The 17,712-nt window shown below is 41.7% G+C and overlaps 1 protein-coding gene across 3 annotated transcripts in view; it reads left to right on the forward strand.

The window, feature by feature from the left end:
• The window catches only part of ANKS6 (ankyrin repeat and sterile alpha motif domain containing 6), a 357,792-nt gene that overhangs the window by 38,825 nt on the left and 301,255 nt on the right, over nucleotides 1-17,712 (forward strand). For all 3 annotated transcript variants that reach the window (XM_085606907.1, XM_085606906.1, XM_085606908.1), the window contains exon 3: nucleotides 11,570-11,614. In XM_085606907.1, coding sequence (XP_085463033.1) covers nucleotides 11,570-11,614 — 45 coding nt within the window. The remainder of the gene's footprint in view (nucleotides 1-11,569; nucleotides 11,615-17,712) is intronic.

Genomic DNA, 17,712 nt, shown 5'->3' on the forward strand with positions numbered 1-17,712 from the left:
GCATTGTAAATGCTTGTCCTCTATGGTTTTTATCAGCGTATATGTCTTTAATTCTTTCCTATCAGTTAGAATCACTGTTATGATTATTTCAATGCCTGAAAAAAAAGTGTGAGGCAGAATACTCTTCAACGTTTGTCGTTTTTTCACACTCAATATATTGTAGGAGTAAACCTTTACAAGCTAGTAAAGTCTTTCAGAAGAACCGCACCTTCTGAAGTAGTTTTACTTTTCCCCTGAATGAAAGTAATGATGACCACAGAGCTGAGGACGGGTCACGCACGCGCATGCAGCCCGGTCTGCGGCTGACAGAGGAGGCGGCACCGCACCCCAGCTCCGGACTCCCACGGGAAACCGAACATTCCCAGCTTCGAGGAAGGGCCCAAGTCTTCTGAGTATCGAAAACTCGAAAGAAAGTGTCCACAAGTAACCGAACAAAAAAGTGCCCAGCGACCAATCTCTGTAGTCGGAGCCACCCTCTCCTCTGACCCCCACCCGGTTCAGTTTAACTCACCAACTGCGGGGCGATGTCTGCGGAAGCCATGGAGCTGCTTCGGACCTCCGGGTGGGGCAGTGGGCTCTGCTGCGGTGACTGCGGGAGGGCTAGAGGGTAGAAGGGTAGGGGTAAGTCGTCTTCGCTGTCGGCTCCCGGCTGGCCCATCCCTGACATGCCGCCCCTAACGCCCCTTTCCTCTCCCTCCTCCTCCTGCTGTATCATGCCCCTTCCTCCCTCCGAACCAAGGCGCTACTCGGGGGGATTTTCAAACGTCTCCGAACGTACATCAGCCGCGGGTGCGGAACCCAACCGACCTCAACCACGCACCTCTTCGGTCCGCGACAGACTCTAATTTAGAAACATTTTTTTTTTTAAATGTAATGGCGCCTAATCACAATTCCTAATTGGTCTGCTTTTAACAATACGATTTAATGATACTCAATTTATCGAATTTGAAACTATTATGTGGCTGTGGCGGGATTAGAACTCGTAATCTACAAATTATTGTATGTTTTTGCGACAAATATCCAATTCACAGAGTAATCCTAACGGAGTTGAAATCTTTTCCCTTTCAAAATGTTGTCTAAATCATCAATGTTTTCAATAAAGCGGGTCTCGTTTTCCATAATTAACCTTTTGGGATTCTCCACCACCTATGGTCCTGATTAAAAATCCATTCTATGTGATGGATGGGATTATTTTTATTTGCTGATTTACTTGTTTGATTTATCGCGGTATAATGTACACATTGAGAAACAAAAAGTCTAAACTTAAAGCGACATCTGAAGCAGCAGAGAAGTGATATAATCTGCGTGGGAATTCAAGGCAAAGCCTCAAGCACGTCACTTTCGGATTCGGGGGCGTGTTTTTCTGTTCTCTCCTCTTGCCATTGGCTGGAGGAGATAATTAGAAAAGTTGCAAAAAACACGCCCCCGAATCCGAAAAGGACGGGGCATGTTCGGAGTGACTAACCTCTTCTCCAATGGCTGGCCAGCATTCAAGAGGCCAGCCAATGGACAAGAGGAGAGACAAGAGGAGAGAAGAGGGGCCCCTCTTCTCTTCTCCAAAACATTAAATCTCCGGACTTCCGGTTCTGCCTTCGGCAGACCGGATGGTCCCGAGACCTAAAGACCAGAAGGTTGTGCGTTACGCCTATGGGCAATAATGTACCCCTGGTAACTAAAACTGTCAGGTCGACATGTTTCGCGCCTAGACGGTCATAGTGATCCTTGGCGCTTCCTCAGGACCAGTAATAAATAGTGAAGTGAAGTGTGCAAGTGCTAAGGGGATACTAGACCCCAGTGTGAAAAGAGCGGGCTCATGCTGTGAAAAACTACAACTCAGCTACAACTAGTCAGTTGATCTGCTCCTGGAAGTGACCTAAAAGTCACATGGAGAAATACACCATGGGCTTGGGCATCGGTAATCCTGTATCTTCACAGGAGTTTTTGGTAATATGTTGCCTCTCAGCACCTACCCAACCTGGGTTTATTTTTTCCCCCTTTCCACTCTCCTCTTTACCTCACACATCGATGTGAGGTTGACTTTTTAGCACCCACACCGATGGAACAGTGACCCTCTATTGTAAAGCGCCCTGACACCTTTGGGTAAAGTTTGCGCTATATAAAACTGCAGTAAATAAATGAATAAAATGATCAAATGCCTTGTTGGGCGGCGTGGGAGGGGGGCAGGGCGGTAGTACACTTGGAGACCATTTCATTTGAGCTTTTTGCTGAATTCAAGGAGAAAAGGAAATTGCAGTGGGCAGGGCAACCCCTGTGCCAGCAACTTCAGCCTGGCACAGCTGCGCCAGCCTTCCGGCATTCGAACCCTTCCGGGAAACTTACAGCACACAGTAGTTTAAAAAACGTGACAATACTCTGCACCCATGGAAAGCATCCTTCCCCCTTAGAACTCTCAAGCTTTCTTTGCTATACTGCTCGATAAATACATACATAGGTTGCTTGTCACGTACATCGTTTTTTTTTTTTGCAGTTATTTTTTATATAGCGCGAACTCGACCCGCAGATTTTGGGGCGCTCTATGTGATCACCAGTTGCATTGCAGACACATTCATTTTTAGGCGAGGAGCGATTTGTGCAGCTTCACAGGATGTTGAGCCTCGCACCGAGACACAGACCCGGTTCCTCGTCTTTTAAGTTGGCCGCTCTAGCCGTTACGCCTCTATTAAAAGCCTCTGCTAGTGATGCTAGAAACTAGTGCGGGAAACTATCCGCAAGTGCTTCGAGCTGACATTCGTCATTAGGAGGAGCTGCATTAATAGGAATTTGAAGAAAGGTACACCCCCTGCCCACCTACTATCAAGAATAATAGGGCAGTTGACTACTGATTTCACTCAAAGGTGCAGAAAGTGGAAACAGACACAACACAACCAACCCACTTACAAAGACATGTATGTTCTGCTAGATAGTCAGCTACCTAAATATATTGAAGTACGTGGCCCTTACAGATGTTCATACAAGGCATAATTATGGCAAATACATAGGCAGATGCACAGTCAGAGAGGCACTGAAGGCACTGCACACAGTCAAACACGCATACAGACAGGCGCAGGCAAACAGGTGCGGGCACACTCACAGCCATCCCGAATGATGCAATCGCAAACACAGCACACACAGGCTAACACAAAGGCACGTAAGTAGACAATCACTTGCAAAAGTGGCACTTGGGCAGATGAGCGTGCGTACCCACAAGGCACACAAAGACCCGCCCACCCAACTCGCATACACTCACACACTGATACAGTACACAGAGGCGAGGACAGGCAAAAAGACAGCCGCGCAGAAGCACGCAAACAAACATGCTGTGAGCGTGGCTTACTTAGCCCTTCGCCTCAGGAAGCCCATTAACAATGAACAGCACAACTCTAAGGAGTTTGCTTTTGGATGGGGGAAGGGGTGGGAGGAGCTGGTAGGATTGCCAATGAGGAGCCAGCGTTTGCCTTAAACTGAGCTGGCAGCACACCCTCCTATGTCACGCCAAACAAAGATGGTGTGGGCCTGTCTACATGGGCCGTCCTAAAAGTGGACAAGGCTGTAACCTAAAAGCCCGATTTTCAATCACGCGCCAGCATTTAACATAAACGCTGACACAAGCCAATTGAAAACAAGGGCGTGGCTTAAAGTTCTCTTCCAAACTGTATCGATTCCAAAAGGCCCTCGCAGAGCGAGTAACGCATGCGCGCTGCAATGCCAAGCAAGACCTAAAAAGAATGTGCTTCATTTGTGCTTTTCTAATTCTGATAAATTGTGAAATATTTGTACAGTTTTTTACAGGCATTTAAAATTTGTTGTGCGCTAGGAAAAAAGACAATCCTACAGCCTTTTCACACTCTTAGTACCCAGCAAGATTGTCACATAAACCCTCTCATTTTGAAGTCAAAGAAAGAAAAGTAAACACCAGGCTCAGTTTAAAAAAAAAAAAACAGCAATTTGTCAGAAGGCAGAACCTGACGTTTGATGTTGGTATTTTAATGCGCAAATGTGATAAGATACAAAGTTTAAAGGCATCTTTATTGCTCATTCGACTTCTGAAATCCAACACTAAGGCAAGGCTATGAAAATGAGGAAGATGATTGTTAAAGTTATGCTATTGGTAAAGAGCACTGGCCAAAATAAACCAGCTCGTAGATGGAACACAAGTGGAATCAGTCATGCAGAAAGGTAGGCAGGAAATCGATTCACAGAAATACAGCACATTTTACTGCTGTGAACTAGCATGCAAGGGAGACAACCGAAAACACATTTACTCACAAAAAAGAGAAAAAACTGATTGGCAAAGCTAATAGGTCTCGCCTATGAAAGCTATTGACTTTGGTAATGATTTGTAGCCATATTGTACAGCAGAGTGGATGCTTTGCAGTGTGGTTAAAAGTAACTTAATAAAGCACTATGATGCATTCAGGATTAATGAACTTTAAAAAAAGGTGTATTAATGCTGGATGCATTATATTCCTTTTTATTATTAATTTTAGCCATGCTGCACATCAGCCACACTGCTATACAGCATGGCTACAAATCATTGCCAAAGTCTACAGTGCCCATACTGTACAGCATGAACAAAAGGCAATGAAAGAGCCAATAGTTTCAAAGGCGAGACCTGTTGGCTTTGTAAATGCGTGTTAGGTTTCGGCACAACACCCCAGTGATTCTGAGAAAATCATTTAATCTCCCCATGCGTGAAAAAGAAAACAAAATGGAATTTGGTAAAAAGTCCTATCACATAAAGAAAGCAATTGTGCCCATGTCTTAGTGAAAATACATTTGGAAGCAGATATCATTTGTTGTCACAATAAACATCCATTTCAAAGGAGAAAAGGGCTTCTTCGAAGCGTGTGTTTTTGCATTGTAAAATATATTTACAAATGGCAAGAGAATCCAAAAGAACGACAGGGAAGAAGAAAAAAAATAAAAGTAGTTGTTCTTGGTACCCCATTTCTTGTCGTACCACTCTTTGTATTTATGTTGTTTGGTTGCAACCTTCTTCCTGAACTCATCAGGATTGACCACAACTTCCTTATTCTGAGGCAACCAATTGGGAGACAATTTGGAGCCCGCCTTCCTCCCCCTCAACAGCTCAAAAGGAGAATGACCAGTAGCTAGGTTGGGTGTGGTATGGTATGACCACAGCATGTCTCTAACAGCTGACTCAATTGGCTTACGTGAAGTAGCTGCTAATTGAATCAAATTTTTTAACATTCTATTTGCTCTCTCCACCTTTCCATTGGCTTTAGGACAATATAAAGGAGTACGTATAAGAGAGCAATAGACATGTCTGCCAGAAATTCCTTCATTTCGTCTGATACAAACTGTACTCCATTATCTGTGACAATGGTGGAAGGAATACCCTCCTTAGAAAACACATCTGTTAAAAACTCTATAAGTGACTTTGTGTTGATCTTATTCACAAATTTGTGCGAAATCCAGTTTGAATAATAATCAATAAGAACCAAAAGATACACCTCCTGTGGTCCCATCACATGTATAGGACCAGCAATGTTCAAACCAAGTTTGTTCCAGGGAACCTTGGGTACTTCAACTGGGATCAGAGGAATACGCCTTGTAACTTTGGTTTTGTCACTCATGCTGCATACATAACAGTCACTTACTTTCTCTTCCATCAATTGATCCATATAGGGGAACCAATACTCAGATCTTAGTTTCGCCTTGCAAAGTCTTCTCCCTAAGTGTACTTCATGGGAAAGATCTATGATGTGGTTCCTAAGACGCCCTGGAGGGACTAACTTTCCAGACTTAAGTAGAAAGTTCCCCTCTACTGACAACTCATCTCTTACGTTCCAAAAGGGCTGTACCTCCTCAGGAAGTGTTTTGCATTTGTTGGGCCAACCCTTAATCACGTAATTTTTTTTTTTTTTTTTTTGAAACCGTTTATTGCAATCTCAAGAATATACAAGTATGGGCCTACAACCTTCCGGCCGGCCGCTAGAATGACAGGAGCATATGACATACGTTCAAAAACACTTGGCGTTGCAGAGAAGCAAAATCAGGAGGTATCAAAGTCGTGGGCCACATCACTCTGACCCCACAATACGGTTTCATTTTATACAAACAACACAAAAACCACACCCGCAAGGCAACCCGCAATCGAAAGTAACAGCACGTGCTCCCCGAATGGGGGACCCCAGCCATCCACAGGAGTCTAAAGAGGGGAAGGGGAACAGATCGAGGACTGGGGGACCTCTGTGCCCGGGGCTAAGGAAAGGAGTCAACTAAGGGGACGGGGCTGGTGAGGCAGCAGGCAGCAGTGGCGGCGCGCAGATACCCCCGCGGTAGGCGTTCCAGGGGCCCCATACTTTCACCCATGCCCCAGGCTTACCCCTCGCCACATACACCACCTTTTCTCGGAACATGCTCCAATCCATGTGTTCTTTCCAGGCCGACACCAATCACGTAATTTTTGACTGTCTTAATGAGATTATCTTGCTCCATATGATGGTTCCATTGGTTTTGTGAAACCGCTTGTAAAGAGATCTCCAGAATAGCTTCTTTAGATTCAGAAACATCCTCTCCTGAGTTAATAGGAGGCCTTGATAAAAAAGTCAGCAACATTGTTCTGCGGTCCAGGTATATAAACCATCTTGAAATTAAAACCTTGGAGACCCAGTACCCATTTGGCAATGCGAGGAGTCATGTTCTCTATGTCTTTTTTAGTGAATATAGCCAGCAGTTGTTTGTGATCAGTACATAGCTCAAATGGCACGCCCCAAACATAAAACTTGAAGTGTTATATCGCCCAATAAACAGCCAATGCCCCCTTTTACACTGTAGAATAGTTTGACTCTGCTACCGTTAGGGTCCTGGAAGCAAAAGCCACCACCCTCACCTTGTTGTCAAACCTTTACGCAAGAGTAGCACCTATCCCTTTACTGCTTACATCCGTTGAAATTAGAGTATCTCTTACCACATCAAAGTTGCCTATGAATGGGGCAGAAATGATTGATTCTTTTATTTTTCTGATAGCTTCCTCTTGTTCCCTTTCCCAGGTGAAAGTAGAATTCTTCTTTACTAAATCCCTTAGAGGTTGAGACAAAATTGAAAAGTTCTTAATGTACTTTGCCATAAATTCTGCCAAGCCTAAAAATGACAGGATTTCCTCTTTGCAAGTGGGAGTAGGCGCTTTTCTCACAGCTTCCACTAAATCAATTTTATTCTTAATGCCCTCTTCCGAAATTGTGTGACCCAAATAGTCCACTGATGTTACACCTAATTTACACTTTCATTCTTTTGTAGTAAATCCAGCATCTCTGAGCTTATTAAGTACCAAACATACATTCCTTTTGTGTTCATCCTCACTTGAACCATACACAAGAATATCGTCCTGAAAACACATTGTTTTACAACAATCCTTTAGAATGTGCTGCATGATTCTCTGGAAAGCTGAGGCGGCTGACGCCAAACCAAATGGCATCCTTAAGAACTTATAGTTGCCAAATGGAGTGGTGAAAGCCGTCAGAAGTTGAGAATCAGGATGAAGATCGACCTGATGATAGGCCGAGGAAAGATCAAGCACACTAAAAAAATTTGCACCATGAATTTTGCTTAACATTTCATTAATCCTAGATAAAGTATGTCTATCAACAAGTATGTTGGCATTTAAGTCCCTCAAGTCCACACACAATCTGATACTATTCCCATTATCCTTGGTTGTGAGGACAATGGGTGCCAACCACTCTGAACTCTCTATTTCCTGAATTACCAGTTTTTGAATTTCCATTTTTAAGGGTTCTCTCATGAGAAGTGGGATGGAACGAGTTTTGTGCAACACAGGGACAGCTCCTTCCTTTAAAACAATTCTGTGCATATAATTTTTTAACCTTCCTAGTTTTTCAGAAAACACTTCGGGAAACTCTTTGGTGAGATTACTTCCTACCGCCGGGGGCTCTACCAGCAAGACCTGCTCCTCACAACCCCCCTTGTATGGATTGCAGATGAAGCTTTTTTCAAATTATCATGTTCCTTGTGTTATGTATTCTCCTCTCATGCTCCTTCTGTCCACAAGCAATTTAAAAAATGAAAATGGTTTTAGTGCCCCAAAAAACAAAAACTACAACAAAAACGTAACTGTCATTTGCTGCAGGACCGGAATGGCAAGGAGGCCAATCAAGTCCAAAACAAGTAACTATTGTAACGGGGTTGAACTCACTGTCAGGCACCTGTCAAACGTCTGCAGTGGTCCAAAAGTATTCCTTTATGTACTCCTTTTGGATGACGAGGGTGATAAAGCATCTCAGAGCAATGCATCCCCATTACTTCTGTAGCCTGAAAGTACAAGAAGAAGGCAAGAGGAAGATGCAACAGAAACTGCACAGCGCAACCTAGAAGAATGAGATCCACACTTTCAGATATTCACAATTTAACGTAGGCAAGTATCCACTCCCCCTTCGGCCGGTTTTAGATGGGGGGCTTGTGGGAACCAGGCGTGGAAACAGCCCGTGGTACAGCTACTCACATCGGCGTTCTTCTGACCGTCAGAAAAACAAGGGCCACAAGCCAATGTGATCTTCAGTGTGACAATTTCTTGGGCTGTGTACTCCATCCCAACACGTTTCGGGCAACACTTCCCCTTGCTCAGGAATATCAAAATTTAAAGTGGAAATAAAAACAAATAAAAAAGGTTCTACTAATAAAAAAAAAATGCCAAGCTAAAGGTTCCTTAAAATCTCCTTACAAATATTGATGACTGCTTGCTGAAGGCCCTTCAGGGATTGGTCAGGCAACCTGAGGGTTGGCTCTCTGTGGTGGGAGGGCCTAGGCTCTGTGCCCGCTGCTTAGGAACAAAGGCATGTGCAGCTGGGTTGGGCGCAGGGCCTGGCCATAAGCCAGACTCTGGGTCCAAACCCAGTAGCACATGGCGAAAGGCCATGCCCAGCTTAGGTTGGCTACCTGCGGCAGGTTTGACACGAGCCCGGCCATGCAGCCAACTTTCAGTTTGTAGAGGGTTTGGGACACCTGTGGCAGGCTGAGTGCAGGGCCTTTGGTCGTGAGCCAAGACATGAAGTGTAAATATGGATTATTATACAAAACATCAGAAATTCCCTGACAATAACGATAGGTTAAAGTTCAGTTATGGTTAATTTTGTTTATAAGAAATTGATGTATGAAGTTCACAAAGAAGAACATTGTTAAAGTATAGTTATGGTTAAAGACCGCTGAAATTCGCTTTATGGTTAGGTAAACTAGCATAACTTTCACCTGCTTCATATAACATAAACTGCTTACACAGCCAATCATTTTGTCAAACAATTCAAATATTATTGATAGGAGTTGAGAATCACTGAAGTAGACTTTAAACGACAGAGATATGCAAAAGTTTTAACCCTTCCAAGACCACCTGGCACCTTTTGTAAATCCTTACATCTAAAAACAACTGCTAAATATATTTATACCTAAATAGCAAAAGCATACTTTTTGAGTAAAGTCTTACTTTCAAGTTTGGCATTAATCTGTTCAGCGTTTAAATTTTTTTAAATTTATAGGCTTTGTTCACCTTCATTTTTAGCTCTTTTCTTTACTTGGAAGTGCATGAAACTTGGCATGCGGGAAACTAGTTAAATAAACATTTTGTTTGCTACGTTTCAGGCAGATTCGTCCTAGGAGTCAAAAGTTGCAGGCAATTCAAAATGAAATACTTTGTCGTTGGAAAGCACTTATGAACCATAACTAATTAGTGGCAACTGTTACTGTAATTTATATAATTGCAGCTTCTGCTCCAATTCATGCAGCAAAACCGGCACGTGATGCGACCAAGGCTGCAAGCCCACCAGAATCGCATCGATTTGTACTGTTGATAGTGATTTTAGTTTTAAAAATCAGTTAAACACAAACTCTTGGAATACTGTTTTTAACTGCAAGATTTTGAAGCTGAAGACGAAATCATGGGGCCTAGCACGCCCGCTTATTCCACAAGCACTTGCTGTGATTGGGTTGCTTCTCAGAGAGTTACTGCTTGTGGATATCCCGTCCACCGAAGCCGCCCTGTTAGGGTTGGTGGGCTCCAAGGCAAGAGAAGATAAAAATTTTCATTTGGTCAAACTAAACCTGTGTAAAAGAAGTTTGATATTCCATAAATACTATAAGAAACTAACTTGAAAATTGTTTGTCTACCCTTGCTTTGTTTGTAATGTAAAATAGACTATATACTATTTCAGAGCTAATTGAGTGTGTATGCATCCTCCTTGTAATGAATGTTGTCTTTTGATTAGATTTGGGGCTTATACCTAGATTTGATGCATAACGATAACACCCTCACACAAATTGCTACTGGTTATTAAGGTAGTGTGATATATTCCAATACTGGAACTTCTTTTCCTTAAACAATGCATTTTGAGTGACTATTCTTTAATGTCAGTAAACTGAACTGATAGGAGTGAAGCCAATCATGCCAGTTTGGAGACAGGTGACCACGTAAATCCCCCCTCACTCTGAACCTGCCCAAATAATTTCTGGCAAAAAGGTGTTCTGCAATGAATTTAGAGAAAATATATTGAAATACTGATTAGCACTCCAAAGTTTTCCACTGTGTCCAGTGCTTTATGGCTGTCGAGAGTTTGTTACTTCATAAAAAACCTTCATTTAAATGGAATCAAAATCAACATTTTAATTGTGACCCTTTGCCAACTTTTAGACAAGAACTTTGCAAATTAGGTTCCACTCCTGTTTTTTGGTTCATATGTGCCCATCACATTGAATATAAATTACAAACCTACAAATCTTGGATGTAGAAAATTGCTGCTCATCTGTTAGTACTTAGGAGGGTTTTTTTCAGTGTTCAGTAAGTAGGCAAAATAAATATCTGCACCCCACTGGCCTTGCCACTCCCAAACCTTTGGATTACCAGATGACTCCATTTCATTGGGTCATATACTCTCAACTACTGGGCTTCAGTTAGCAAGGCATTGCATTTTAGAAGTTGCAATCGTTAATTCTGCTCAAATCAACTAATTGGAGTACTCCACCTATAAACTGTCTGTTAACGGAAAGCTTGGAACTGAAAAAGTTGTCAGAAGGAGACATCTGGTCAACCTACTATTCCACTACCTGAGCTGTCACCTCTCCGTTGCCCTTTTAGCTCTTTATCAAGCTCATGGCTGGTGTTCACAAGTTCCTCCTCTTCTCCATCCACCATACTTGTCAAGATTATGTATGCAAAGATGCCAGAGCTCAGCCTAAAGGTCGGATTAGTTTAGATTGATCCTGGGCAGCTGACAGCTTCTGAGTACTGGGAGGCATGCCTTATGGGGGTTACTGCAAGTGGCAGGAGGGGCATGCTCCTCTTGGAATCATCTAAGAGACTGTCCTGCTTCCACCCACCACCTTTCCTTTTACACTAGCATTCTCTGTTTTCTCTGGCAATAGAGCGTACCAAATGTAGAATGGCGCAGGGCATCGGTCTGCTGGAAAACTAATTGTAGCTGTTTGCAGAAGCTAACTAGATAATGGCAGGTCCAGGAACTTTTTGACTTTTGCAACACATTTTCTTTTCTATATTCTCGTTGTACCAGCTCTTTCTGAAATATTTCTCTACTCATTTTCTCAGATGAAGAGAAAAGAAGACCGGATGTATTCCATGCTTTGAAAACTGGTAAGATTGATTATTTTGATATTACCTTTAGGACTCTAGAGAACATAACTGTTAATGACTGATATAATGAGAATCATTTGACAAGTGGTACTTGTTGTTCCTAACTATTGTGCAATTGATTAGTATTCTACCAAGTATAACTGTAGCCACTCCTTCAGTGTCGAGCACCCGTCTTGTATTATTCCATGTGCTTTGTCTTACAGTTGCCTTCCTTCTTTGTCGCCCCTCTAATATCCATTCCCTTCAACCCTAAATTCACCTGACTGCGATTTCAGGAAACTTATCTGAATATCATGGCTAGTACTTTGACCAGGTCAAGTAGTGGTGCACATAAAGTAGAGGGATACTAAATTGGTAATAGTTTACTTGATATCAAGGGGCATCTCTGACTAACGTCTTTGGTAAGTTAAAGTGGACTCACTTTTCTTAGCAGAGACTTGTTTAAGACGTAGCATATTTGGGGAATAGGCATAACAGACACCACTTAACTGTCAAGGATGCATGCAACAGATCTTATTAAGCAAGTGGATCTGACAGTCTTTGTTACAAAAGTCACTCCTTTCTAATATAGACTTTAACATTTCTTGAAACCATTGTTCCAAAAATAGTACCTTATTCCAGATCCAGTGGTAAAGAATCAGTCTTTTGTATATTGAGATGGCCAGCACTATTACTTTGTTGTAAGGCTTTATTGGGCCTGTGCACAAAAGCGTCCATTTTGTAATAAACGTTTAAACTTGACATCTTTTGAGTTAGTGACTTTTTACATGCTTTGTACATACACAATGGCGTACTTAGAAAGTATTCTGCTAGCAGCACATTTCTTCGTAAGCATTTTATCATGACTGTTGTACACACTGTCCAAGTCTAAGGAACACTGAGCATGTTGCCCTTGCTCTTTGTTGCCCTGTTGGAGACAGCTCTGAATCGAAAAGACAAACAATCACATCAGTATTGCACCTTTGACGCAGTGCAAATGGAACTTGGCTTTGAATATATAAACTGCCTCTGAGCTAAGTTCTCCAAAGGAGCACTTCTGTGAATTATCCTGGAACACTTGCCTGTTAATGAGATGCAGCCCTGCTGACTCTAATTTCGATCCTGTGGATGACGGTGGCCTGTTCTACACCAGATTGGCTTCCTGGTACATCTTACACAGGTACGGGGAGTTGGGTTGTCCCAAGCGATATGGCAGAGGGTACACTCACTCTGCTCTCGATAGTGTAGGTAGCATTAGGTAGGAGTACAAGTATGATTTACCTGCAAATATTCATATAATAACTGTTATGTAATAATGATTGACCTGTTTATCTTTTTCACCTTTCTCATAATGCTGGTAAGGTAAACAGCCATAACAACAACATTTTCACAACAAATACCATTACCCTGCATTCCAAACACAACGCAATACCATTACTCCGCAATGCCATTACAACGCATGGCTTTACAATGCATATGCATTTACCACGCATGCCTTTACAACAAATTTCGTTGTAAAGGCATGAGTGGTAAAGGCATATGTATTTTACTTGTAAGTATAAGATAAGTATAGGGTTTAGGGTAGGTTTGGGGTGTAGGGGTATAGGTTTTAGGGGTATTTTTAGGGTGAGGGTGGCTTTTATGTTTTGGGGTGCACAGGGTAATTTTAGGGTTCAGGGTGGGTTGGGGTTTGGGGTGCCCAGTGTAATTTTAGGGCTCAGGGTGGGTTTGGGTTTTTGGGTGCCAAGGGTAATTTTAGGGTTCAGGGTAGGTTTGGGTTTTGGGGTGCACAGGGTAATTTTAGGGTTCTGGGTGGGTTCGAGTTGGGGGGTGCAAGGGTATTTTTAGGGTTAAGGGTGGTTTTTTTTGGGTGGCCAGGGTAATTTTAGGGTTCCGGGTAGGTTTGTGTTTTGGGGTGCCTAGGGTATCTTTAGGGTTACAAGTGGGTTTGTTTTTTGGGGTGCCCAGTGTAATTTTAGGGTTCAGGGTGGGTTGGGGTTTTGGGGTGCAAGGGTATTTTTAGGGTTTGGGGTGGGTTTGAGTTTTGGGGTGTCCAAGGTAATTTGAGTGTTTAGGGGGTATGGGTATTGGGGTGGTAAGGGTAATTTTAGAATTTTGGGGTGTATAGTTATTGGGGTACAAAGGGTAATTTTGGGGACCAAGAGGGTATTTTAAAAAAAACAAAAATGTGTGTATATATATATATGTACATATATATTTTTTTTTTCCACTGAAAAAACCATAGGTTTTACAGACGTTATAGTTAGAAATTAGCATTTAAAAAACCTTTGAAATTCACTGAAAAAAACGTAGGTTTCAGGGACGTTATAATTAGAAATTAGCATTTAAAATACCTTTGAAATTCACTGAAAAAAACATAGGTTTTACAGACGTTATAGTTAGAAATTAGCATTTAAAAAACCTTTGAACTTCACTGAAAAAAACATAGGTTTCAGGGACATTATAGTTAGTTGGACATTTCACTCATACAAAACCAGAGAAATTCCACCGTTATAGTTAGTTCACATAACTATAACTCGCGCCCCTGCAATGCACTGCTGATGACGTCACAAATTACATCATTCATGACATGGTCAGTGACATCACTGATGACATCATCCAGTGACTGTGTGTTTCTGTAAAGTTTAAATTTGTTTTATATATATATGCCAAGCTGCATTAAAGAATGAGTGGTTGTGTAAGTGTCTGTATGGAGGATTTACTCGGTACGTGACTGACTGTATAAGTGAGTGATTAATCGAGTCTTACTGAATGCATGGGTTAGTGACTAAACTGTGTGAAAGTCTGTTTTAGTCTGTGTGTTGTTGTGTAAGCTGCTGCATGGGTTGGTGAAAAGCTGCACGAGTGTCTATATGAGTTATTGATTGCTTGCCTGAGTATTTGTATGGTTGCCTGAGTGTGTGTGTGTGTGTGTGGGGGTGGGTGGGAGGTGTATGACTGGTTGATTCACTGGGTGTATGGGTTCAAGAGTGCATGTGGAAACAGCTGTATGGGTGGGTGAGGTGAGTGTGTGTATGGGTGTGTTGGTGCGTGAATGGATGTCTCAGTGGTCCATGTGTGAGTAACTACATATGTAAAAGGCAGTATATGTGAGTGATAGTGTATATAAATAACTATATGTGAGAGTCAGTAATTGTGAGTGGTTGCATGGATGAGTGTGTATTTGTATCAGTGATTCTATAACAGAGTAATTATGTGTTAGTATCTGTATGAATAAGTGAGCTGGTGTCTGTATAACTGTATAAGTGAGTAAATGGAAGTATGGTTGATTCTTTGCATGACTGACTAGCTGTGCGAGTAACTCTGGATATGTGGCAGTGTGTGAGTGTCTGTATAGGTGTATGAGTGCATATGATAGTGTTGTATTGATGAGTGACTGCATGCATGAGTGACTATGGGGGAATGAGTGGATGTGTGTGTAGACCTACGAACCAGTCAGTGCGTATTTAGTAACTGGTATTGATGTGTCTATTTTTTCGAAAATGGTAGTCTGTATTTTAGAGCGGGTGTATCAAAGGTTATATTCAGGTGTGAGGAGGTGCATCAGATTTTGACGTGGATGATGTCATCAGTGATGTCATCGACCATGTCATTAATCATGGAATATGTGACGTCATCAGCAGTGCATTGCGGGGGCGCGAGTTATAGTTAGCTGAACTAACTATAACGGTGGAATTTCTCTGGTTTTGTATGAGTGAAATGTCCAACTAACTATAACGTCCCTGAAACCCATGTTTTTTTCTGTGAATTTCAAAGATTTTTTAAATGGTAATTTCCAACTATAACGTCTGTAAAACCTATGTTTTTTACAGTGAACTTCAAAGATTTATTAAATGCTAATTTCTAACTATAACGTCCCTGAAACCTATGGTTTTTTTCAGTGAATTTCAAAGGTTTTTTAAATGCTAATTTCTATCTATAACGTCTGTAAAATCTATTGGTTTTTCAGTGACTTTTAAAGGTTTTTAAATATTAAACTACTATTCTGCTATTTGTCATTATTACTGTTTTTTCTAACTTTTCCACTACAGAAAAGAAAATAAACTGTAAAACTGTTGTGTAATGTAATATATTTCAGAAATTACAGTGTTACTTATCAAATACAACATAATTTAACATTTTGAAAACACATCTTTCTCCCTTTTTCTGCTGTTTTCAGATTCTACTTAACTTCACTATTCACAGTGATGTCAGTGTAGTAATATAAACAGCTGGGAAAAAAAATCAATCAACGAGATTGTTAAAAAAAACAAATGACTAATTCTTGCAACCACAATACGAAATCAACACAAATAACACATTCAATACTATTTCCAATTTTTTAATTTTACCTTTACTTTTTCCTGAAGGCCAAATAATGTGTGGACATTTCTTCCTGAATTCATCCAGTATGAATTCCTTAAAGCTTCTTCACATTTTCCCCACTAGGCCGAATAACGTATCTAAAATTTTAGTTGAAGAAATATCAAGTATAAGTTGGGTAATTCTTAAGGCAATCTCAGTTTTATTTCCAAGTGTGTATCGTTGCAGTGACTCCAACCATTATTGCATTTTAAATATACAGTATAATGTCCACACGTGGTAGTAGCTCCAGCATGGAAAACAATAGCCAGTATTGCGAACGTTCTTCCAGAAAAAGATACTTGAGTAGCAACAAAATTTTTAATTTTCGTTTCCACTTTTCTTCTATTTGGTCTACAGCGTTGTAGCATTAAAATTAGATATTTTCCATACAAAATGTGAACATTAAATGGTTTGCAGAGAGAGGATTGAAGTGGCACCAATTGCTGCCTTTGGTTAAAACCTGTTTGCTTCTCCAACACCCTGACCTCATGATTGTGCACTGTGGTGGTAACGACCTAGGCACATTGACTGGGGTAGGTTTGGAAATGCTTATGAAGGACACCTTTGAAGAATTGATGTTGCTTTTACCTCAAACTGTCTTTGTATATTCCAATATATGCCAAAGACAGAAGTGGAAATGGTCAAACCAATTTTGTCATAAGATAGAAAAATCTAGGAAGAATGTCAACAAAGCTGTGTCTGCATACCTCAGAGACCATAGAATGGGGTCGATCTACAACAACAACATACGTTTTGATATGGCTCATATCTACAGAAGTGTTGGAGTACACTTGACAGATGAGGGAAACCAAGTTTTTCTGAATAACCTGAAGCTGTGCATCCGCACTTGCATGTAGCTCCAACTAATAAACACAAGGGCTCTTTTTAGAGCCACCTTACATTCCCAATATCGGCTTGCAGAGTGACAGCTGAGGTCCAGCTAGCAGAGAGAGACCTGCGAACCGTCGGGCAGGCGCGCAGAGACAGAACTGCGGCCCGTGGGCTCGGCTCGCAGAGGGAGAGCTGTGAGATGGCTCGCAAAGGCACAGCAGCGTACTAGCTCGCAGAGGGAGAGTGCCAAAAGTAGGTCCACCCCAAGTAGTATCTTAAGATAACTTTATTTCAGGTTAAGATCTGTGTGGGTGTCGTGGGTACGTCACCCTGTGGGTGGTGTGTTTAAGTCGATCCTTGGTGTTAAATCACTCTCTGTTACCACCTGATTATCGAGATCATTTTTACACATCAAGTCCCTCGTGGTCATCCCCTGTTGTTGTTCTGAGAGTGTGTGTATCTCTCTGTTGGGGGTGTGTGTATGAGTTGGCTCTTAGGTTCTCTCTAGCCTACCACTATTTTCGTGGTTGTGAGTGACAATGGTGTGTTACCTTTGTGTGCAATGTTTCGTAATTGACCCCTTGTGGTTGTTGTGGAGTGTGTTTACCTCTCACTGTTGGGGGTGTGTATGTGAGAGGGCTCTATGTTTTGGAGCCTCTCTGACCTACCAGTATTTCTTGTGGTTGTGGATGGACTTAGGTTTGTCTCACTTGTGGGCGTTGGTTAGAGTTGACTATGTTTTTGAGTCACTCATATCTACCACTTTTGTGTGCTTTGTAGGTGAATGTCGCTTCACCTTCAGCTTTTCCGTTTCTGCTGAGCATTTTATTGTGTTTTTCTCCTACCTTTCCTGCTTCTCTTACGGCATGGATCTTTGTCCCGCGTTGACTATGGGTTTTGTTGTGATGTGTTCTCTTTTGCAC

Source organism: Triturus cristatus, chromosome 5_2 (genome assembly GCF_964204655.1).
Source record: "Triturus cristatus chromosome 5_2, aTriCri1.1, whole genome shotgun sequence".
In the NCBI taxonomy this organism is placed as follows: domain Eukaryota; kingdom Metazoa; phylum Chordata; class Amphibia; order Caudata; family Salamandridae; genus Triturus; species Triturus cristatus.